At 37.7% G+C, this 24135-nt stretch overlaps 1 protein-coding gene across 1 annotated transcript; it reads right to left on the reverse strand.

Annotated features, from left to right (window-relative positions):
• Window positions 1-6071: 6071 nt before the first annotated feature.
• On the reverse strand, window positions 6072-8935 carry LOC112714607 (CBS domain-containing protein CBSX5). Its single transcript, XM_025766234.3, has 2 exons — window positions 8228-8935; window positions 6072-7251 (listed from the first exon to the last, which is right to left on the reverse strand). Exons 1-2 carry the CDS (start codon window positions 8605-8607, stop codon window positions 6426-6428), a joined length of 1206 nt encoding a protein of 401 aa, XP_025622019.1. The 5' UTR covers window positions 8608-8935; the 3' UTR covers window positions 6072-6425.
• Between the last annotated feature and the right edge of the window lie 15200 nt (window positions 8936-24135).

Here is a 24135-nt window from a genome sequence, read left to right on the forward strand (position 1 = left end):
ACGTTCCAAACATCATGATCTGTTAGTGCACTGAAGAGTTTTCCTCTCCAATATACCTTCTCTTTGCTTTAGTTCATTAGGCTCTGATACCATGGGGTGCATCCAGACGTACTTCTGAAAGAACATACCAATGAAGTGATATGCACTCAAGTGAAAGCTGAACTTCTCGATTCCTCTTTTGACTGCAAGAATCTCCTTGTATGTAGCATGGTAGTGTTTTTCTGACTCCTTGAACTGTCCGCTAGCATGCGCACAGTAGTGTCTTGTTTCATCAATCTCTTCAAGGAGAACAGCTCCCCAGTAGTTGTCACTAGCATCAGTTTGCAGGATGCGTTGTCCATTGCTAGGAATCTTTAATGGTGGGGGTTTCTGTGCTACTTCTTTCAGGTGCTTGACAGCTGTCGTCTGTTCAGGGCCCCAAGGTGGGGGTTGCTTTTTTAGTAGCTTTGACAATTGGCTTGTGTGTCTTGTCACATCCGGAATAAAGTCACGGATGTAATTGATGATGCCTAAGAACTGTTGGACTTGTTTTGTTGTGCAAAGATAAGCATATTGGGGACTCAAGATTTCAGAGAGAGAGAGATTTAGAGAGTATTCATGGTGAATATCTTACAATGGTTATATTGAAAGATCAAGTTCTCAATATGCTTATCTTTGCTTACTAGTTTCACGTATGCTCTAGGCTTGCCTCGTTCTTGAGGATCCTGCCTATCAGAAATGAAACTGATCCGATCCATGAGAAGTTCCAGTATTGGAAAGAAAGAACATATCGGCATCCATGACACTCTTGTCATAAGGTCCCTTGAATCCCCAATTGAGATGAGTTTAGTGGGAAATCGGGATAGAGATGGCAAGAGGTATTGGTCCCTTGGTATGTTCTTTCAGAAGTACGTCTGGATGCACCCCATGGTATCAGAGCCTAATGAACTAAAGCAAAGAGAAGGTATATTGGAGATAATAGAGAGTAAGAGAGACTTTGAAATATTCATGTCAAACCCTGAATCTAGCCAACCTATCTTTCATAATATAGAGCTTTCTCTTGATCGTTTACCACCATCTGTCCATAAAACCCTATCCAACAAGATAGAAAACCTTGTTGAAATCACCCATGTACCAGAAGACTCAAAAATCCCTGCTACTCAACAACCTCTCATAAATCCATACTCTTTCTACCACCGAAAAAAGCAGTTTAGTATTCGCCACCTCATAAGAAGAGAATCATCACCTCCTGTTAAGGAAGTGATTCAAACTTCCTGTTTACAACAGTGTGGTCTTCAAGCCACCTCTGCAGAACAGTATGTTACGATTGAGATCCCTCAAGAACTCATTCGTGAATACTTGTCACAAGGATATACTCACCTGCACCTTGGAGCTATAAGGATGATTCTGACCTTACATGGCAGAAAAGGACTACCTGTTACCGCAAAGATTGCACTTTTAGATACTACCTTCAAGGAATACCAACATGCACTTATTGGAGCACTTGTATCCACTCTCACTAATGGAAGTGTAATTCTTACAATCTCGCCAGATTTCACTATCAGGCTTATAGATCCGACCCTTTCCCAAAGGATCCGGATACAAATTCAGTTGATTGGTGTTACACAAGACGCCAGTGCTGAACAGGCAACACTCCATCACCAGGTATTGTACAGAATCCAAGATCATGCCTTGGATCTGAATCTTCCAAACACCACCCATGATGCTCTTTTGATGTTCACAGACAAGAACCATGGTCCGGCCATAGTTAATATTCCAAGGATGATTCCTCCAGATGAGCTAGCGGCCATAGTGCCACTAGAATGGATTACTAACTATGAGAGAGCTTTTCCACAAAGCACTCTTGATGTCCAAACAACATCACCACCAGTGGTCACGCGAGAGACTGACGGAACAGTTAGAACGGTTTTTCAAAGGCCAGGAACAGAACGACGACCATCCTTTTCTAGGCAGTCATCCTCCAGGAGGATCTATATGATCTCTCCTCTCACTGTTCAACATACCAGCAATCAAGATGATCCCCCAATTCACTACTATGAGGAGGGAAAGCCAGTCTATGTCTCACACGTCAATGGCCATTTCATATGGGATGTTGATCACAATATGTGTGACTCAGATTGCGACTGTGACGCTTGGGGAGAATCAGAAGATGAGGACTACTACAAAAAGAAGAAGTCCAAGAAGAACAGGAAGCAGAGCTGTACTGCTCCTCCAAAGTTCTATCCACCAGATGAGCCGGAAGAACCACCAAAGTTTTATCTAAGGAAGAAGAAAAAGAAGATCCTTAGGCCCCAGTTCTCAGATCCTATTGCTGTACCATGCATAGCAACTCTCAAGCCTTATGAACAAGAGTTTCCTCCTCTACAGGTTTCCACTGACAGTCAAAGGATTACTCGACGGCCATACATAGCCCCAAGAGGAGTAACTCCACAAGGAGTCCAGTCAACTTCACCTCAAGATGAGGTCCTGAATTGGCAAACGGAAAATGCTGTTAGCCAAAACAAAGTCCTGTTGAGAATCGACCACACTTTGGAAACACTCGTTGAAAAGACGGACAACCTGTCCTCACAAGTGTACTCAGTCCAAACACAAGTTGAGGAGCTAAAAAATAGATTGACCACACAAGCCCAAAAACTCGACCAAGACCTAAAAGCTTACATCCAAACCCATTACTTTGGCCCAGAATTTCAAAAAAAGGACCAAGAGCTTACCCGTATCAAGGCCCAGATCAGACAGATTGAACAAGATCAAGCCAGACAACCCAAGCCACAAGCTTTGGCCACAGATCCATTAGCCTTATATCCACCACAGTATCCCATGTACACACCCACTTACATTCCTCCACAGCAGCCAACCATAAATGAGCCTGACTATGACAACATCTTTAAAACCCATTACCATCTTGCCCGACGACTTCACACAAAGCCTAAGCCACACCCGGTTCAACCTACAGGACCTTCACAAAAAAGGATGCATAATCCACCATGGTCAGAAAGAGAATTCCTCAGAGGAGAAATCTCTGGAGAAAAAACTGAGGCAATTTCCAAAGGAAAAGAAGAAGAGGTACCAGAAAAGAGGACAATCGGAATGATTAATGCAGACGTCACTTCAAGTGACTCGTTTGAAGAAGTAACGTCTGACTCGTCAAACTTTTCGGTTGAAGAATCATCTGAAGAAGATCAAATTGCAGATCTTTCTGCAATAGCAATGGTTGATCAGGCTAACCCAACCTCAGAAGAAGAAGGAGAGGGAATAGTCGTAGAAGAAGAAGATGATGATCTCCCACAGACTAAGCCCACTCAGACGAAAGCAGGCAACCATTATTTCACTTTCGATAACCTTCCTCCTCACAAATACAGAGAAAGGTTGAATGATTTTGGAGCCTGGATTGATACCAAGATGTCCATCCCTAATGCAGATATCCAGCAAGTACTCTCTGAGTTTGTCACCAGGATGACTGGCAATCTTAGAGAATGGATAAACACGCTAAGTGAGTATGAGCGTATGCAACTCACTGGTGGAAGTGCTGCTCAGTTTCTAGGAAGATTGCATAGAGAATTCCTAGGAGACATTGGGATTATCCAGCAGAGAAATTCCCAAGAATACTATGAGATGAAATGCTGTTCACTTAATAAGAAAGATCTGGAAAAACATTTCAAAAGAATGCAGGCCAAATACTACCCTCTTGGAGGACAGAGCAATTCAACACTTAAGGAAGTGTATCTTGCTTCACTCCCAAAAGAGCTCCTACCAGAGATACGAAGAACAATGGCCATTTACCAGAAGGATATTCCAACGATAACCTTTGGAGAAATCTATCAATTGGCTCTAGCAGCTCTTGACAAGCTCTGCAACCAGCAAGACTTGTTCAAACAGCTAGCCAAGAATTCCCTTAAACTAAAGGGAGCATGTAAAAAGTCTTATCTGCAGATCAAATGCAAGGATAAAGACTCATGTGATTGCCACACAAAAAAGAAGCACCACTACAGAAGAACCAGACGATCAGATTTCGATCAAAGCTATTTCGGCAGAAGAAGAAAGTTCAAAGGAAAGAAACGGTTCTTCAGAAAAAAGACTTTCAAGGACAAGCGAACTAACAAATGCTTTCTTTGTGGACAAACTGGGCACTTTGCCAAGAAATGTCCCAATAAGAAGCAGACAAGCAAAAGAGAAATCAAGATGCTTCAATCTTTACAAGATGCTGTCTTAACCCGAGATGATGAAGATCTTGAATCGATCCTTGAAGAACAGTCAGAAGCAGATGAGTACACGAAGTACGTGCTTCATGATCCTGAAGATAGTTCTTCTGATGATGACTACAGACCAATCCACTATATGGCACCTGCTCCGCCTCAACAAAGGATGACAGAAGGAGGATGTCTAGGAAGCTTAGGTTCCAAAAGAATTGATGGAATCCAACGACCCCACTTCAAACTCAAACTTTTGGCATCCAAGTATGATGTGCCAAAAAAGGTCGTAGCACTGCTTGATACAGGATCTTGTGCAACTGTAGTCAGGCCCGATCTGTTACCTGATGAAATTTGGGCTCCTCATGACAAGATCTACACAACAGCCAGCCAAGGAAGATTTACCATTGACCATATTTCTAGAGGAAATGTTGGGCTACAAATATTTCCTGAAATGGTGATTTGGCTGAAGGTTCTGGGAAGCTACCTCCCTGAGAAAGATGTACTGTTTGGTTTTGATGCATATTACCAAACGCAGGAGATGTCAATATGGCCTGAAGGTCTGAAATTCAAAAGGAAGTTCTTGCCATTTCTCGAAAACAGAGGTATTTATGAAATTAGCAAGGCTCCTCCAGACTATGAGGCTATCCAAAACAGGTTACTAAAAGCTTGTTGTGACAGTCATGACAAGTTTGATCACCCTCTTCCTTTATGGAAGAATCAAGAGTTCTTCATTCAATTGCCTTTCAAGAAGAATGAAGACATCAACCCTACCAAGGCAACCCATTCAGGAATGAATCCTGAAGATTTGAAGTTAGCAAAGGAAGAATGCGCTTCGTTACTGAAGCAAGGTTTAATTGAACCAACAACTTCCAACTGGGCATGCCAAGCATTCTATGTGGAAAAGAGGTCTGAACAGATTAGAGGAAAGAAGAGATTGGTGATTGATTACAAACCCTTAAACCTCTTCTTGCAAGATGACAAGTTTCCACTACCAAGGATTGACGCCATAACTCCTCGCCTTAGTAAAGCTAAACTTTTCAGTAAGTTTGACCTTAAAGCAGGATTTTGGCAATTGGGTATTCACCCCAAAGACAGATACAAGACGGGCTTTTGCATACCTGATGCACAGTACCAATGGACTGTCATGCCATTTGGACTAAAGGTAGCCCCATCATTATTCCAAAAAACTATGATCAGAATCTTTGAGCCCATACTCCACTCAGCTCTCATCTACATAGATGACATCCTACTGTTCTCAAAGGACGGCCCAACTCATCAGGCCCTTCTGATTCAGTTTACTGAAATTGTGGAAAAATATGGAATAATGCTATCTCAAAAGAAAAGCCTTATTGGTCAAGCCCAAGTTGATTTTTTGGGAATGACTTTCAATAATGGGTTTTTCCAGCCTGGAGAGCACATCTCAAAGGAACTGTTAAACTTCCCTGATGACCACCTGACAACAAAACAAGTCCAACAGTTCTTAGGCATCATCAATTACATCCGTGACTTTATTCCGGATGTGACAAGACACACAAGCCAATTGTCAAAGCTACTAAAAAAGCAACCCCCACCTTGGGGTCCTGAACAAACGACAGCTGTCAAGCACCTGAAAGAACATACTCAAGAGTTTTCTCTTGAGTCCTTTTTTTTGCTGACGAAGATTTCAGAGAGAGATTTAAACCTTTTTTTTTTTTTTGTACATTGGAGGCCCTAAGGCTAAACCTATTTTTTATCAACCATATACTAAGAAACCAATATTTTTGGTCAACTAACATTTTCCGTTAGCCAAAAAATCAGCAAAGTTACTCTCCCGCTTTCCCTGCCTTGCTTCTCAATTTTTATCAAGTTTTAAAGAAGAATATCAAAGTCAGAAAATACATGTACTAACAAGACATATACCATATATATCCCTTAAAAAAAAAAAAATTAAGAGAATTAAAATATCAAACATATAGTGAACCCAAATTCAATCCCTCCAAAAACATTCCCAGAAGAATAAAAAGAAAGACGTAGTCCCAACTCCCAAGCACATGCAAGTAATAGAATACAAAAAAGAGCCGTTTTGTTTTCTATTCACCAACCAAAAACGACTGTGATTACACAGCTACAAACCGAGGTATCTTTTTTTTTTTTTTCTAAACAAAACACAAAGCATGGGCTGGTCTATACAAAATTACAAATGATTTTAAAGTGTTTTTTTATTTTATTTCATTTGTTTCCCATCATCTTGGTGTGTTAGCACATGGACTTGAGGTGTTCTCTGAAAACTTTCAACATGCCCTCAAAGGTAACAATCCCAGTTAAGGTTCCATCATCTTCCACAACCCACACATAGCTGACCCTATGTGAAAGTGCCTGAATCATCACAGCCACCAGAGAGCTCCACGGGTAGCAAACAATGGCCTCTGACCTCCTCACTACCCTCGCCGAGTACCCTCCAAGCCTCCAATTCTTCCCCGTAGATGCATCATCCTCTGATGAACTTGAACAAAACGATGACCAAGATGAAAGCCCCCCTTCATCTCCAAGCAGTTCCAAAGCCGCACTAAGATTCTGCTCTTCCAGCCTCTCCTTCACAATCTGCACAAGGTCCTCCGGAGGTCCACCACAATCAATATAGGCCATCAAGTCCCCAGCTGACAGCGTGGCCAGCGCCGGCGCAACGGCCTCATCGCAAGAATTGAGCATGAACGGCGAGATTTCCCCGACGAATTTGCCTTCCGGATCAACGATTGCAACAGAGCTTTGGTGGATTAGGGACAACGAGAGGAGGTTTAAAGCAGACGATGCAGGGTCATCATAGTTGACGGCAAAGAGGTTTTGATCGTCAATAACATTTAGAGTGTTGATTGGGCTAGCCGGCGTAGGTGAAAATGCCGCGATTGCATTGAGGAGGTAGCGGATCACATCCTCTTGGGTGACCCAGCAGTAGGAGCGGTTGTTATTATGGAAAATGGAGTCCAAAGATTCAACGGACTTTCTCCTTGAGCTGATACTGCTTTGAATTGGTATCACCAGGTTCTGTGCTCCCTCATGCATAGCATCTATAGCATCCAATAAGCTGCATAACAACAATTAAATAACATTTAGTCAATGCACAAAAACTTAAATCAATTCTTCATATTTGATAAAATATAATTTTGACCAATCTATCTTAGATCTGCTGAAAGTGGATTTAGCTACTAATTTTTTAATACTACTACTACTATGTTCTCGGCAAGTAGTATAATAAATTAATAATTAAGAAATCAATTATTGTTTAATCAATTGATTGAGACGCCAACTAACAACGTTTTTTTCATGTCTCTAAAACAGGGCAATAAGGATTTGCTAATTTTTTGAAGAATCCCACTAGGGAGACGATGAGAAATTTTGACAATGAGTACAATGGGCTAGTTATTTAGTCCAATAGAGAATTAGAGATAAATAATAAAAATTCCTTCTCAGATTATCCTAAATTCAAAAATCTCATTCAGTTATTTCACATCAAATTTCAAATTTTAAATTTCCCAATTTCAAATTTTAAAAAAATCAAATTAATTATTTCAAAAAAATAACCATCCAAAATTCTAATTTACCAAATCATTTCACTCCAATACCCTCTTCTTTTTCGAATTCCAAATTTTCAATTCTCTATCAAAGTCTAAGGTATTAGATTCATCAAGGCAAATTTGATTCTGCTTATGCTTCTTCTTCTAACTTTTTTTGTTTTTTCTTTCTGCTTTTTGTAAAGCAGATTCGTACATGATAGCAAAAAGCCAAAGGTCCAAAAAAGCAGAGTTACTTTCACATCCCAGAAGAATATGCATCCATAGATTTTTTCGCACCAAGTCAAACAAAAACCCAGAATAATAATAATAATAATAATAATAATAATAATAATAATAATAATAATAATAATAATAATTGACACTTTCACAGAGCCACGTATGCGCCGCGGTGCCTGCTCAAAACAACCAATGAATTCCCAAATTTGACCTAACAGAAAAGAACGTAACAGAAATCGAAATGGAAATGAGAGAAATTCGGAAGATTACCTGGCATTGGGCTCGAGATGGCTGACGAGAGCGGAATGGTCGGTGATAAGAAGGGAAATTGGGGAACGAAGCGCGGCGGCGGGAGCCGAGAGGTTTTCCGGCTTGCAAAGGTAACAGATGATGTCGAGCATGCAAAGCCTACCAACACACCTGCAATCGTCCTCCTTGGCTTTACATCGTTCTTGAGGAGGAGGAGGAGAAGGGAAGTGCGACCTGACAAGGGAGTGGTTGCAGTTCCAGACGGAGACGAAGGTGTCGTCGATCCTCTTTAGGGCGGAGAGTGCGTCAGCTAAGGTGTCGGTGATAGAAAGGGACCTGAGTGCTGGCTTCCCAAGACACAGATCTGATACCTCATGCCCTGACAATAATCTAACTGCCATACACAGCACCAATCACAAGAAGGTTCTAGACACAGATTGATTTTCAGCTTTCAGCTTCCGGCTTCAGCGGGTTAATTAGTTGATACAAGAGTGGGAATTGGGAAATGGGGATATTTATAGCATAATAGGGGGTTGGTGACCTGGTGAGCCGGTAAAACGTACACGTTACGTGTTACGGAGGGAAGAGTCAAGAGTCAGAGATTGTGTTTCGGTACACCAGGGTTGAGGGAACACCGTAGTTGCTCTTGTGGATGCCTCTGCGCGTAAATCATGTCTTACAGCTCGCTTGCTGTTTCTCTTGGTTATTTTTGTAAGAATATTTTTATATATTTAGAAATATGCTTAGAATATTTATATTTATTGCTATGCTAATTAATTTAGTTAAATTCTTACATATTTTTCTGATAAGTTTTTATTTTGTATTTAAATAAAAACATTTATATAAATATAGTATTTTAATTTAGAGTAAAATATTATTTTTACACATACAAGTTGAAAATGTCACAAATCTATCCATAAAAAAAAAATTATCAAATATATTCATCAATAAAGATATTTGCGTGACGAAACTAATTAATCATTAGCTGGTGTTGATTATGTTAGTGACACTCCTTACGTAACACATTACGGCATTATGTGGCTTGGGAGTCTTTATATGTGAAAATTGTAATTTATTTTGTATTAAAATATAAATAATAATTAAAAAATTATTTTAAAAAATGAAAATTAAAAATCTTGAGTTAGCAAAACTATACATATTCGCCCATTTTACAAAATACAAGTAAGAGCTTTATGAGAGACAAAATATTCTTTTTCACTCAAACATTGCATCCCATCCCATTTCTGTGTGGGTTAGCTGTAGACGATAATCATCGTATTGAAGAGAGAGTACTTGTTAGTGTGGAACGTCTTACCTCTTGGAAGTGCGTGGTGTCATTCATAGGTAAATAGTAATATGTCATCCCTCTAATGTCAATTTCTCGGTTTTTGATGTATGGTTGTCGATTTGGAGTTTTGATTAAGGTTTGTTTATACTAGTTTTGATTTGGTTTTGATATTCTACTTTATTGTCTGTGTATGTCTCTGTACAGATGGTTACCATCCACATTACATTGGTTATTAGTCACAGAGAAAAATTTGAAAAGGATGGTGATAGAAATTTGGCATATATTGGCGGTGAGACAACGGAGACTGAAGGAGTGTATGTAGATACTTTAAATAGGTTCTTCATAACTGACTTAGTAAAAGATATAAGGTACCGGTACACTGATGTGGACGAGTTTTACTGGCTGCAATTTGGAAAAGAGTTGGATGGTAGGTTTCAGTTGCTGAGATTTGACATGGATGTTGTGACCATGTACGAAGCAGCCATTGCTAATGGGAGGAGAGTTTAACTATTCACTGAGCATTCAGTTAACTTTTCTGAGTTCATAGAAGAAAACAAAGCTCTTGAACCATAAGTTAATATTTTAAATATTAGTAGGACTCCAATTAAGCATAGACCAAAATTCTGTGTCAGGAGAACCCCAACCCTAAAGAAGAAGAGTAGAGCAAAGAGACTGTTGAAATTGAGTGAGACATAACCAGGTAATATTCACGATGAGGATACTGACATGTCTGGACTGAAAATCCAAACAGAAGATGAGGTACAAGACAAAAATATCCACCCTATTACAAAAAGCAGTAATCAACTAAAAATGACCACAAAACCACCAAATATACCCACCCAAGTTTCAAAAGTAACCTTCCAAGAGCCATAAACAAGCATTCAGAAGATAAATGTATCTATTCAACCCAATTTACTTACCTCTTGCTCCACTGTTTCATTTGATTGAATTCTATGGCACCTAAGACTACCCAACCTTCTAAAAAGCGAAAGGGAAAGGAACCGGCCACCGGTTCACATGATTCAGAGAGCTTCTGCTCTAAGTTACATGAAGAGCACTTCTATGATGTCACTGGCAAGAGGCCGGTCCTATCGGAGGTACATTTTAAGCTTCAAACAAATGAATTCCCAAAAATTTTGCGCAAAATTCAGAACAGAGGATGGCAACATCTTTGCAGTCCACACCCACAGGCAGGACAGTTAATTGTTCAAGAATTCTACGGGAACATGTGGATTACCTACAAAGAAGTGTTTGGAGTTAATGCAAGGGACCACATAACTTTTGTGAGGGGACGAGTCATTGACTTCAACCCATATGCAATCAGGGAGGTTCTTCAAATACCACGGACTATGCACTCATTTGGATCTTACATCGAGAGGGTACACAGAGGCCAGCAATTGGAGCGGGTACTCGCAGACATTTGCATCCCAGGTTCTCAGTGGATACTGGGAGCGGAGGGAAAGGCAGGCCACCTCAGAGTCACGACCTGAAGCCTTTGGCCAGGGGATGGCACCACTTTATTCATCGGTCCATCATGCTTACGAGCAACCGGTTAGTTTGTGGTTAGAAATTAGTTTGTGATTAGAAATTTTCTAATCACAAACAGAAATTTTCTAATCACAAACTAATCGGAAGGTGCACCGGGTCGTACCAAGTAATACCTCAGGTGAGTGAGGGTCGATTCCACGAGGATTGATAGATCAAGTAACAATAGTTACGTGATTTACTTAGTTAGACAAACAGAAAATGGTGTTTGGGAGTTCAATAACATTAAACAGTAACTTCAGAGAATTAAATAAGCAAGCAGTAAATTGAGATAAAATATATATGGAGAAAACAGTTAAGGCTTCAGAGTTATCTATTTTCTAGATTGACTTTTCTTACTAACTATTTTAATCATGCAAGATTTAATTCATGGCAAACTATAGGTGACTAAACCCTAATTCCTTATACCTTTTTAGTCTCTTCTAAAATTCATCAACCGTCAATTCCTTGGTCACTTAATTCCAATTAGAGGGTGAAGTTCAATTCTAGTTTATATGCCACATAAATCCTAATTACCCAAATATAAGAGGATTATATGTCACGTATCCTATTAAGTCCAGATAATTAGAAATTTAGGAGAATATATTTTCAAGTTGTTGTTCAAGTAAAGAGCTTTTCCAAGTTATATAAGAACTCAATTATAAATAGGGTCATACTTCTGTTCCACCCAAATTCATAAGATAAAGAATGAAAATAATTCTTAAAATATAAATTAGTGCATGAATTAAAATAAAAAAAATAATAGAATCAATCTATACAATAGACAGAGCTCCTAACCTTAACAGTGGAGGTTTAGTTGCTCATGGTTTAGAGTGAAAACTAGGATTCTGGTAAACTGTAAATTTGGAATGAGGTAGGTGAGAAGAGAAGAGCTGATTCTCTTCCCTTTTATATCTAATCCTAATTAATTTAAAATCTATTTTCTAAACCTAAAATAATATCTTTTCCTATTTTAAAATAAAATACAAATTTAATCAAAATTAATTAAATTATGCGTGCAGCCTTTGGAAGAAGATTGGGGACCACTGATATTATCAAGATCCACGCTAAACTTGGAAATTTCCAAGTTCAGCACGGAAGAGGCCGTATTGCTTCCATGCTTTTCTTTTGAATCCACGCTGAACTTGAAAATTCCCAAGTTCAGCGTGGGATAGTATATGAATTTCTCTTAGTGCGTAAATTCCACGCTGAACCTGGAAAATCCAAGTTCAGCGTGGACAAGGCCGAACTTGATTGGATAGAGGGTCAGTGCTCCACGTTGAACTTGAAAAATTCTAAGTTCAGCGTGGAGTGGACAGCATCAATTCTTTGTTTTTTCCATTCTCTAGCCTTGGTTTAAACTCTGCGAAATTTGTCCAAAATGGCACTTGAAATAAATAGAATTACACACGACTCAAAGTAGCATTCATAGTGGTTAAAATATATTAAATCTTGATTAAACTTAGCAATTCAAGTGCAAATTCACTAGAAAAAGATAGAGAAAATGCTCACGCATCACCTCTCAATCTCCCTTAACACCAGGAGCACATCACATATTTTGTACTATGCACATATGACAAAATTTTAGGAAATAGTAGAAAAATACAGAGTTGAAGATGGCTATGTGGAGATGTGCCAAAGTCACAATGTCTCAGGAGTTCAATGTTGTTATGGATAGGATCAGATGGGTTAATCCCCATGCTTGGGAGTATCTAAACAAAATTCCTCCAAATCAATGGAGTAGGTTAAATTTTAGCGAATATCAAAAGTCAGACAATTACATGAACAATAATTGCAACTCATTCAACTATAAGATCAAGAAGATAATGGGGAAGCCAATTATAACTATGCTTGAAGATGTATTATAAGACGAGCATCATTGCTAGAAACAAGAAGACTTTCGTGGGATATAATGGAGTCATCACTCCTATGCAGCAGAGTAGATTGAAGAAAGAGAAAAAAGAGAGTAACAAGTGGAAGACATTTCTCACAGGAGATGATCCTAAAAAATATCTACGAAGTTCAGTGCTTGCCACACAAATTATGGTAGATATTGGAAAGAGGACATGTAGTTACAGATTTTGACAACTAACTAGATTGCTCTGTAGGCATGCATGTGCTGTCCTTGCATACCAAAATAGGAGGCCAGAAGAACATGTACACAATTGGCTCTCTATGAGGACATATAATAGCACATACGAATTTATTATCCAGCCTGTACCAAGTTAAGAATACTAGCAACACGTGGATCTACCTCTAATATTACTCCCAGGTTACAAGAAATAAATTGGGAGACCAAAGTTAAAAAGAGACAAAAAGAATGATGGACCAAAACAGGCCAACCTAGATCTTCATAAGGCTCCCAAAAAATATGATCTCATCACCTGTAAATATTGCTTAAAGGTATACAAATTCATCCCTACTTAATTTAGTATTATAATTGATGACACTTTTATATGCATAAACTTTGTATTGTAGACTGGTCACAACAGTCGTAGCTATCCCAAGAGAAAAGAAGCAATGACTAGGAGTGCTGGAGGACAAAGTTCAACTCAATAACCTTCTGCTAATGGAGCTACTGTGGATAATGAAAAAGAGGTAACAAGACTATAAAAAATGTTCTAGGAGAAAACAATAGAAGCTGTTGAAGCAGCTAAAACAACAACAACTCAACTCTTGGAAGTTCATCTAGTAATGTACTTAACTACTTAATTTTATAATTTTTTTTAATGACACTTAATATGCACCAACTGTTGCAGGAAATTCTAACAATTTCACAATCTATTCCTGTTATAATTAGACCTCCTTTAGTTAGGCCACCAAGTACAAAAAGATCCTCTAAAAATAAGGATAATCTGAAAAGACCTCCACCAACCATTCAAAATGCTACTCAACTGCCATCATGTGCTCAATCACTTGTGAGACCACCAATACCAAATGTGCAACCATCAGTAAGGCCATCACCTCCAATTTTCAGTTGCTCCATACTATGACACCTCAAACTATGAAAGCTTCTCTTTGGAAACTACTTTAAGGTTCATGGAGTTCATGCCAACTCCTACAACTAAAGGATCAAGTTCAATTAGGTGGCCCAATCAGCTTTAAACCACCAGCAAGAAAGGGTCAATATTGCATAATTGAATGGAGGATCAAACAGAAACAATAATTCTACTCCAAATCCATGAAGCAAACATGTTTAAATTTTAGGGTGTTTTGTTTCTTCTAGTTCACAGTAGACAACTAATATGTAGTTTATGTCATTTTGTTGGATATGTCACATACTTTATGCTATTTTGCTTATGTTTTGATTTTTGGTTTGGATTGATCGTCGTGATTGATAATGGTACTTATTTTCAAGTTTCAGTAACTCAGTTGCTACTTACATAGCAGGTTATTTTGCTTATGTTTTATCTTATTTCGGTATACGTTAAAGGCTAAAAAAGAATAGTGATTATAAAAGAATATATTGTGCAAGTTCTATATTTTATAAGACTATATTTAACATTTTTTTCATTTGTCATGTATACAAATGTCCATCTCTCAATCGAGTATAGGTATTTTTGTCATGACAAAGACAACACAATCAATAATATCAACTACAACAACATCAAACAGACATAAAACTACTTACTAGCTATGGCATTTCATAATCATACACTAAGAATTATTCAAATTCAAAACCTACTCAAAACTAGATACACATTGTACACAAAGCTAAACACCACAATGATTGACATAGTCACAAGCTACAATCTAAGTCTACTAATTTCAACTTCAATCTTTCCCAACTTCATGAGAATCTTCACTTCAGTCCCAGCCTTAAGAACATATTCATGCATCTTTCTTTCAAAAAATGCTCTCCTCAAACCCTCCCACTGATCTTTGATTTCGTCTACCCATACAAAGTAGCTGCAGTCTAAAGTCTATCAATGACAAAGAAAACTTAAATCAGAGACATATTCACTTCAAATAAAACAAAGTGTACAGAGAGTTGAAGGTTGTAGAAGGCTTAGAGAAGGGGGTTGAATCTATGACCTTCTTTTACTTTAATAAACTTAACCCTTTTAAAACAAACTTGCAATCTAAATCTGTTTGAACTCAGTAGCAAAAACTTTATGAGACAATTTCATTTTGTCTCATGAATATCAAAAAATAGAACAGAGCATGGAAGAGAGAAGCTGACACCATCATGTACCCTGGTTCAGTTGCCTTGTGCAATGTAACCTACGTCCAGTCTCCATCACAACAGTGGTAAAATTTTCACTATAGTTAAAGTATTACATACACCAATTCCACATAATTGACACAATCCTTTCACACTCAAGTGCTAACCTAACTTGACTTGGTTATGCTAATACCTAACTCTTCCTCTTAGTGCTAACCCAACTAAGAAAGGGGTACCTCACAGGTACAAGATACAAGACACATATTCTACCTAAAGAAATCTGAAATAACTTTAGACTTTTCACTCATGTGTATCTCTCTGCCTTTTTTCACTCACAGGCTCTTTCAATGACTCTCTCATTCAGCCTTTTACTTCAAGAAATTACAGAAAGATAAACATTAAAAAAAATACAATTTGTTAAACATGAAGGAGATTGATGCTTCAACAGCCTCTTTGCAATGTGATAAACCAGATTTGCTAGCCTCTGATTCAGTTCTTCATTCTGGCGGAATGCTTCTTTGTCTAGGAAGCACTGTCCAAGTAGATGAACTTCTTCAGAGAACTCTTCTCAGAACACAACTCACAAAACTTTGGTTCTCTCTCCTTGGCTTCTGAATGGTGAACCAACTTCTTTTGTATCTCCTTACATGTTGCTGAGTTGCTCTCTCCTAGGTCAACTCTCGAGCTTTGTGCTTCACCAACCCACCATCTAACTTTTTTCCATTAATCCTCAAAATAGGAACTTTGATTCTGACCTTCTCTTGTTGATTGAAAGCCACATATCAGCAGAAACAGATATCTTCAATGGTAAACCAGATCATGGCCATTAAAAAACTACTTGGTCCCCAAGACACACTTGTGACCGTAGATGCACAACAATGAGGAACAGAAATCATATTTTTCATGTATCCCATTTCAGACTGGCAGATAGTTGGGAAGAGGAGAAGAAAGCAATATACATGCAATAGAAAATGTGTTACCTTTAACCTTTATCTTAGCTTGATTAAGTTTGATTTTGCTGATTTGACCTTAACCTTTCTTGCCTAACCTTCTCTTTTTTTCTTCTTCTGTGAATAGCTTAGGAACTAAGCACTCTCTCACTTGTTCTGAGTTCTGAATGAGACAGGACAAAGCGAACGTTGCTTTGGAAGCAAGATGGAGGGATTAACTTGTTGAAATTAAATCGGGCTTGGGTTGGTTCTAATCAAGTTCAGCCCGTTTGCATTCTTTTTATTATCTTCGGGCTTCCATTTGCTTTGTGGCCCACTAAGATAGATTTGGCTTGCTTTGTATTGGGCTGCTGTAACAATATGTTTTAGCCTGCAACATTAATCACAAATAATCAACACTAATTATTTATTTTGTCCAATAGAATAATGTTTATCATCATTAGTTAATTTAGTTAATTTCTTAACTCAACAAGGGTATACCTTCTATTTGGGACAGCGGACGAACCACCTCCCAAGATTCATTGTCGTCCCTGACTGCAATAAGGTCACATTCAATTCACAGAAGCATCTCCCATCAAACTTCTTATCATGCACCCGCTTTGAAATTGAGCTTTCAAAGACACTACAACTCCCATTCAAAAGTGAGGTAAAGAGTCTACGTCTTGACATTGAAATATCTTTAAAAAATTTTATTAACCTAGGGCTGGGATTTGAAATGAAAAAAGTTTTAAATTTAGGAAATTTTGAGATTTAGGGTTCATTATAATGGTCAAACAGCTCATCAGACCACGTATAAAGACACCCATGTAATGCCGTAATGTACCACGTAGGAAAAATTATTAACGGAGTCAACACCGGAGTTTTGTCACATAGATATCATTATTGATGGGTACATTTGGTAATTTCTTTTTTCTATAGATAGATTCGTCAATATTTTTAATTTTTATAGGTAAAAATAATATTGGTTAAATTACACAGTTGGTCTCTACATTTTCAGTGAAATTACAAATTGGTCCTTACACTTTAAAAGTTTATAATTGGGCCTCTAAAGAGAATTAAAATTTGTAAATTTAGTTTCCGCCGTTTAAAAAGTGTTTGATTTAGAATATTCTCAACATATACTGAGAATATGCTGTTAAAATCAAAACTTTTTAAATGGCAGGAATTAAATTACAAATTTTAATTCTTTTTAGGGATCTAATTACAAACTTTTAAAGTGTAGAGACTAATTTATAATTTTACTGAAAGTATAAGGACTAACTGTATAATTTAGCCAATAATATTTTACTCTTCCATTTATTGGATTTTACTTATCTACCCTAACTATAAAGCGATTTTCACGTCGCTATCCACCTTTTCTTATTTTGCGTCTTTCCTTAACATGCATGATGTTTTTGTATCATCACTTGACAAAAATCGTGTTTATCGCTGTATTATTATTCAAGGAATTATTCAAGTTTCATACGGATGTACAACATTATCAAACTATCACTATTTCAAAGAGTAAAATTCATATTCTTCCGAAAGATTATATAGTATGCCATATCACTATACTAGCACCTTTATATGTAGAATTGTAGATAGAATTCCGCGTTAGTGAACTCATTAGAAGTAAAGTCAATTTTAATTAACCAATTGAAAAATAGATAAAAAATTATTATCTTATTTTTTTGAATTTTAAAATTAAAAAAATTGACTTAATTGATTTATATTATATTTAATTCTTTAGACTTTTTCATATAAATAATATATCAATTTCATTATTTCTTTCACGTTTTTGCATGAATTGGTTTTTTTAATACAAAACATTAGAGTGTGAAATTTAACAAAAAAATGTTAGGTGGTTATCATAATTTATTATTTTTTGTTATTATTTAGTTATTAATTTAATTCTTTAGTCTAATTTTTTTAGTCTAATTAATAATTTAACAATATATTTTATTTTATATTTTTAAATATTAATAATTAAGTAATAATTAAAAATAATAAATTTTAATCATCTATTATTTTTCGTTTAATAATATGTAGACACCTTTTAAGTTTTAACATAACATGGAAATTTGTCAAATGTAAATCAAATAGGTTTTATCATATAAGTTGATGCGAGGCAAAAATGATACATTTTAGACGAAGACTTACATATAGTTGATGTGTTAATGATTTTATATAAAATTAATAGTTAAAAATTATTAGATAATTTAATGAATTTAATTAAATTATTATTTAATATTTTTTTACTATCAACTCCGTGCGAATTTTTCCTGGCATTTTGGTGTCGAAGTAGGTGTTATGTAGGCCTTTCGATCGCTCATGGAACCCCTTACAATTAAGTACGTAAGAAGCTAAACTAATTATGAAGGCAAAAATATCAAGACGCAGAGTCGCTGTGGGACTATATATATATATATATATATATATATATATAGAGAAAGTCTAGGAGGTCAACAATTTTTGTATTTTGTGGTCAGTATTTAACCATCAAAAAAAAAGTAAGTGATTTTTTATCATTGGATAGCCAATTGATGTAATTTCATACCATTAAAAATATGATTGATGGTCAATTAATAGTTACAAAACACAAAAATTACTAACCCCTAGCACTCTTCTATATATATATGTATATTAGCATATTGTGTGGTCTATACCTAAATTTATATTTATTTAATTTTCTAATTTTTGAAGGATGAGTTGATGCCAACGTGGTGAGGTACTTGCATATAAAGTTCCCACCACAGCTAGGATCGGACCACATGGACATATGGTAGTATTTGCATGTTTGTATATATGGCTAATAATATCGCCATGATTATTAGTAGGTGCTTAACTGAGCTATGACCCAGTTTGACACTGACAATTTCAAGAATGCCCTGTCTGGTCCCAAATTCAACTGTCTTTAGTTTCATAAACATTTATGAGAATGTTAGTTTGCTAGAAGAGAATACATTCGAGTTATATTACCCTACAATTAAGTAGCTAGTAGCTAGTATCTTTTACCTTCCTCTTGGATCAGAGCTATCCCTTGAAATTAAATAAAAGAAACAAGTGTTATGATATTATTGTGATCCATTCGTTCCTACGTGGTAGCTAGAGATAAAATGTGGTAGAGTGAGGACAATACCTACATACTACATACTTTGCATGGAATGGGCACAACGTACGTTGTTTTTGGATCCACGACAGAACTTTAAATTATTCGCATATTTTCTCAACAAAACAACATACACTAAACAACCATTTTGAGTCAATCCAACTTGGCCCCTGTTTTGTGGTTTTGATTGCTTTCCATTTTCCGTACTCTATTGGCGGCTTGGCTTGATGCGAATTTTTGCATAAAAGATGCTACTTATTTTTTAAATTTCAGTCTTTAATTAATTTTTTAAAGATTTATTATTATTTAATTAATTTAAATATCTATTTTTATGATAATAGTTGCTCAAAAAATTAGAAAATTATCTACTTTTTATTTTCTCTCTCCTCTAAAAACTAATCAAAAGCTGAAATTTATAGGATAACTAGTTATACTGTTCTTGCATTGGATGCCATATTATTTGTTTATTTTTTCTAATATGCATCTTAAAAATACTACAATTTTTTAATATTTTTTATGTATTGAATATATTAAAAATTTATTTCTTTCCACAATAAAAATATTTATTGCTTATTAGATAATTTTTTTTTTGGGCTTATTTGTATAAGTGATAAAATTTAAAAAATAGTAAAAATTTACGTACAGTTATCTTTATGTAAAGTTGATTGTTAAGAATAATTAAATAATGATTTAATTACTTTATTGGTACCTGATACGTAGCTTAAGAACTCGGTCAACCGATTATATCTTCACCCACGAACCTCGGTCAGTAAAGCAAATCTCAACAGACAAAATCCAATAACAAACACCGCCAAGTCCGAGGATAAGAACACAACTTAGAATCTCAACTAACTACACTAACGTCATCCAGATAACCTCGGCCAACACAGATAATCCCTAAATAAACTCCAACTAAACGAGCTCCCAAATACCTATATAAGCAAATAAGCAACCTCGGAATAAGTCAGGTCACAGAACTCACTCTAGTTTATTCCTCTCATTCTCTTATAACTCACATTCTTACTTGAGCGTCGGAGTTCTTTTTGCAGGTGCTCCCGCCGCGGTGTTCCGACTCAGCCGACGTATACCTCTCCCACCTGAGCACAGCAGCAGGCAGCAGGAGTCCTTATACTTCGGCCCTATACGCACGGAACATTTGGCGCCCACCATGGGGCCCTGAGTTGATCTAACCCCACTTTCACTCTTAGATATTCTTCGTTTCTTTTCTTGTGTGCAGGGATTCTGACCTCCCAGACATGGCTGAAAATGGAGCTCAATCCTTCAACCAAGCCGAGCTGCTAGTCCAGATGGCCGAACTCTAGGCGGAAGTCCGTCGGCTAGCTGAGATCTCTACGCAGAATAACACAGGCAAACATGAGGAGAGTATCTCCAAGAACGCGGCCCTGGGAAACTCAGACCCCTTAAGCATTACACTACCGAAGGAGAAGTTGACGCTAGACAACCCCTTCTCTGAAGAAATCACAAACTTCAAGATGCCTAAGAATTTCGTTCTGCCTAACTCCTTGGAACCTTACAAGGGAATTGGTGACCCCCAATCTCACGTTAAAAAATTTCAATCTATGATGTTCTTTAACGGCCCTAATAATGAACCTATACTATGTCATTCTTTTCCTACTTACCTTGATGGTGCTGCTTTATTGTGGTTTTCTAAATTATCTGCAGGGTCAATTTCATGTTTCGAGGATTTGGCAAGGTCTTTTATTGACTACTTTGCCGCTTCGAGAATCTATGTCCACGGCTCAGATTACCTTGGGACAATCAAACAATGACAACATGAGAGTCTGAAGGATTACTTAACTCGGTTCGCTGATGCTACCATGGAGATTCCGGACTTGGACCCTAACGTCCACCTGCACGCACTCAAAGCCGGACTCAGGCCTGGAAAGTTTAGAGAAATGATAGCAATAACCAAACCCAAAACATTGGAAGAATTCCGAGAGAGAGCTGCAGGCCAAATGGAGATTGAGGAATTGCGAGAAGCACAGAAGTCGAACAAACAGCCAACCAGAAAAGAGGACACATTCAGACCACCGAGCAGGAAAGATCAGAAGAAACCCTTCAAGTTCACTCAAAAGTTCGATACCTACACCAAATTCAACACAAAAAGGGAGAACATGATCAAGGAGATCCTCAACGCCAAAATAGTCAAACCTCCCGCCAGAGCAGGAAGCTATCAAGACCAACGGTTCGTAGACAGAAGCAAGCATTGTGCTTTCCATCAGAAGTATGGACATACAACGGACGAAGGTGTGATAGCCAATGACCTATTAGAAAGATTAGCTCGGTAGGGTCTCTTAGACAAATATATTGAAGGTCAAAAAAATAGAGAAACCAAAAAAGAGTCAGAGGAGCGGTCAACAGAGAAAGAAAAGGGAAAATGGACAACAACAGATCCACCTAGGGGAATCATAAACTGCATATAAGGAGGATATGCAGGAGGAGGAGAAACAAGCTCGGCTCGAAAAAGGAGCTACCGAGCAATGCTGGCAATCGAAGGAACAATACCTGCAACAACTCACAACACAAAGGAACCAGAGATAACCTTTAGTCAAAGTGACATAGCTTCAACAAGCCCAAACCTGGAGGACCCTGTGGTGATATCTATACAAACTGGAGAACTATTAGTAAGAAAGGTCCTTCTAGACCCAAGTAGTAGTGCTGATGTCCTTTTTTATTCAACCTTTGTAAAAATGCAATTGTCTGAAAAATCCATGCAACCGTCATCCGGAGAGCTAGTTGGGTTCTCCGGAGAAAGGGTCCCAATAAAAGGACACATATGGCTAAAAACAACAATGGGCAACCTCCCATTGGCAAGGTCTGTAGACATTCAATATCTCATAGTTGATTGTCCTAGTCCTTATAACATTATACTCGGAAGGCCCGCTCTGAATAACTTCAGAGCAGTAGTATCTACATTACACTTGTGTGTTAAGTTTCAGGCATAAAACAACAAGGTAGCAACAGTACATTCAGACCGACAACAAGCTCGACAATGTTACAACGCTAGCTTAAAGAAAACCAACGTACAACCAAAAGATTATCAAGAAGCAAGGACAAGTCGTGCCAACTCCGAGGTATTGATAATTGCCGAGTTGGATCCAAGAGAGGATTTCCAAGAAAGACCTCAACCAATAGATGAACTCCAAAAGATTCCTCTGACGACAAAAGCTGAACAGATTACCTACATCGGCCGAGCATTAGAAGGAGAAGAGAGAACAAAGCTAATAAGGTTACTCCAAGACAATGCCGACTTATTTGTGTGGACACCATCAGACATGCCAGGAATCGATCCGAGCATAATTTGTCACAAGTTCGCCATAAACAAAATAGCCAGACCAATCGCCCAGAAAAAGAAGAGCCTTGGAACTGAAAAAGTAAAAGCAGCCCTTGAAGAGACGAAGAAGCTCCTCAACGCCAGTTTCATCAAAGAACTCCGCTTCACCACTTGGCTTTCAAATGTGGTTATTGTAAGGAAACACTCAGGTAAATGGCGCATGTGCGTCGACTTTACAAATTTAAATAAAGCCTGCCCAAAATATGCATATCCTTTACCTTGCATTGATAAACTAGTAGATAACGCTTCTGGATTTAAAACTCTGAGCTTCATGGATGCATACTCTGGATATAATCAGATCCTTATGCATCCAGAAGACCAAAGCAAAACAGCTTTCATAACAGAACACGGAAATTTTTGCTACAAAGTTATGCCATTTGGCCTTAAGAATGCAGGAGCAACATACCAACGACTTATGGACAAAGTATTCCAACATCAAATAGGGCGAAATATGGAGATCTATATGGATGATATGGTGGCGAAAACCTCAGCACAAGGATCACACTATAAAGACCTTGAAGAAGTATTCCAACAACTCAGAGCATATAACATGAGGCTCAATCTAGAAAAATGCGCATTTGGAGTTCAAAGAGGGAAATTCCTTAGATTTATGCTGACTTCACGAGGAATTGAGGCAAACCCAGAAAAATATAAAGCCATTCTTAACATGAACAGCCCGAAGACAATAAAGGAGATACAACAACTGGCAGGCCGAGTTGCTGCACTATCACGATTCTTACCTGCAGTGACAAACCGATCATACCATTTTTTCAAAACAATTTCCAAGAACCAAAAGTTCAACTGGACAGAAGAATGTGAACAATGTTTCACAAAGCTCAAACAAACACTCTCATCACCACCTATCCTCCAAAAACCAGAACCCAGTAAACCATTATTTTTGTATCTATCTGTTTCTAACCATGCCATAAGCTCAGTACTAGTCTCTGAAACAGGAAAAACGCAAAGTCCGGTATACTTCGTCAGCAGAGTTCTACAACTGGCAGAAACCAGGTATCCAAAAATAGAACAGCTCGCATTAGCCCTAGTCACAACAGCAAGAAGATTGAGGCAATATTTCCAAAGCAACATCATTATAGTTAGAACAAACCAACCGCTGAGACAGATTCTAACAAAACCTGAGCTGGCCGAACGTCTAACAAAATGGTCCGTCGAGCTCTCCAAATACGACATACAATATCAAGCTCGGAAGACTCCAAGACTGCAAATACTCGCCGACTTCATCTCTGAACTAACAACAGAGGATAGGCAAGAAGAACATAGCTGGAAACTTTATGTAGATGGCGCAGCAAATAAAGAAGGAAGTGGAGTAGGAGTAACACTCAGGAAAGGCGAACAAGTCGAAGCCAAGCAATCATTACAGTTTTCCTTCACAGCAAACAACAACCAGGCGGAGGACGAAGCCCTTCTAGCCGGACTAAAACTCGCATAGGATTTACAAATATCTCAGCTCACCGCATATTGCCACTCCCTGCTTATCGTTAAGCAGATCAAAGGCGAATTCCAGGTAAAAGATCCTTTGTTAGAGAAATACTTGCTCA

The sequence above is a fragment of the Arachis hypogaea genome, chromosome 10 (genome assembly GCF_003086295.3).
Source record: "Arachis hypogaea cultivar Tifrunner chromosome 10, arahy.Tifrunner.gnm2.J5K5, whole genome shotgun sequence".
NCBI classification, from domain to species: Eukaryota; Viridiplantae; Streptophyta; class Magnoliopsida; order Fabales; family Fabaceae; genus Arachis; species Arachis hypogaea.

Bases quoted from the DNA above. Each gene is read 5' to 3' on its own strand.
- LOC112714607 (XM_025766234.3), bottom strand. From the start codon at position 8,607: ATGGCAGTTAGATTATTGTCAGGGCATGAGGTATCAGATCTGTGTCTT. The intron at 7,252-8,227 runs GTAATCTTCCGA...GTTGTTATGCAG, and splicing joins CATCTCGAGCCCAATGCCAG to CTTATTGGATGCTATAGATG.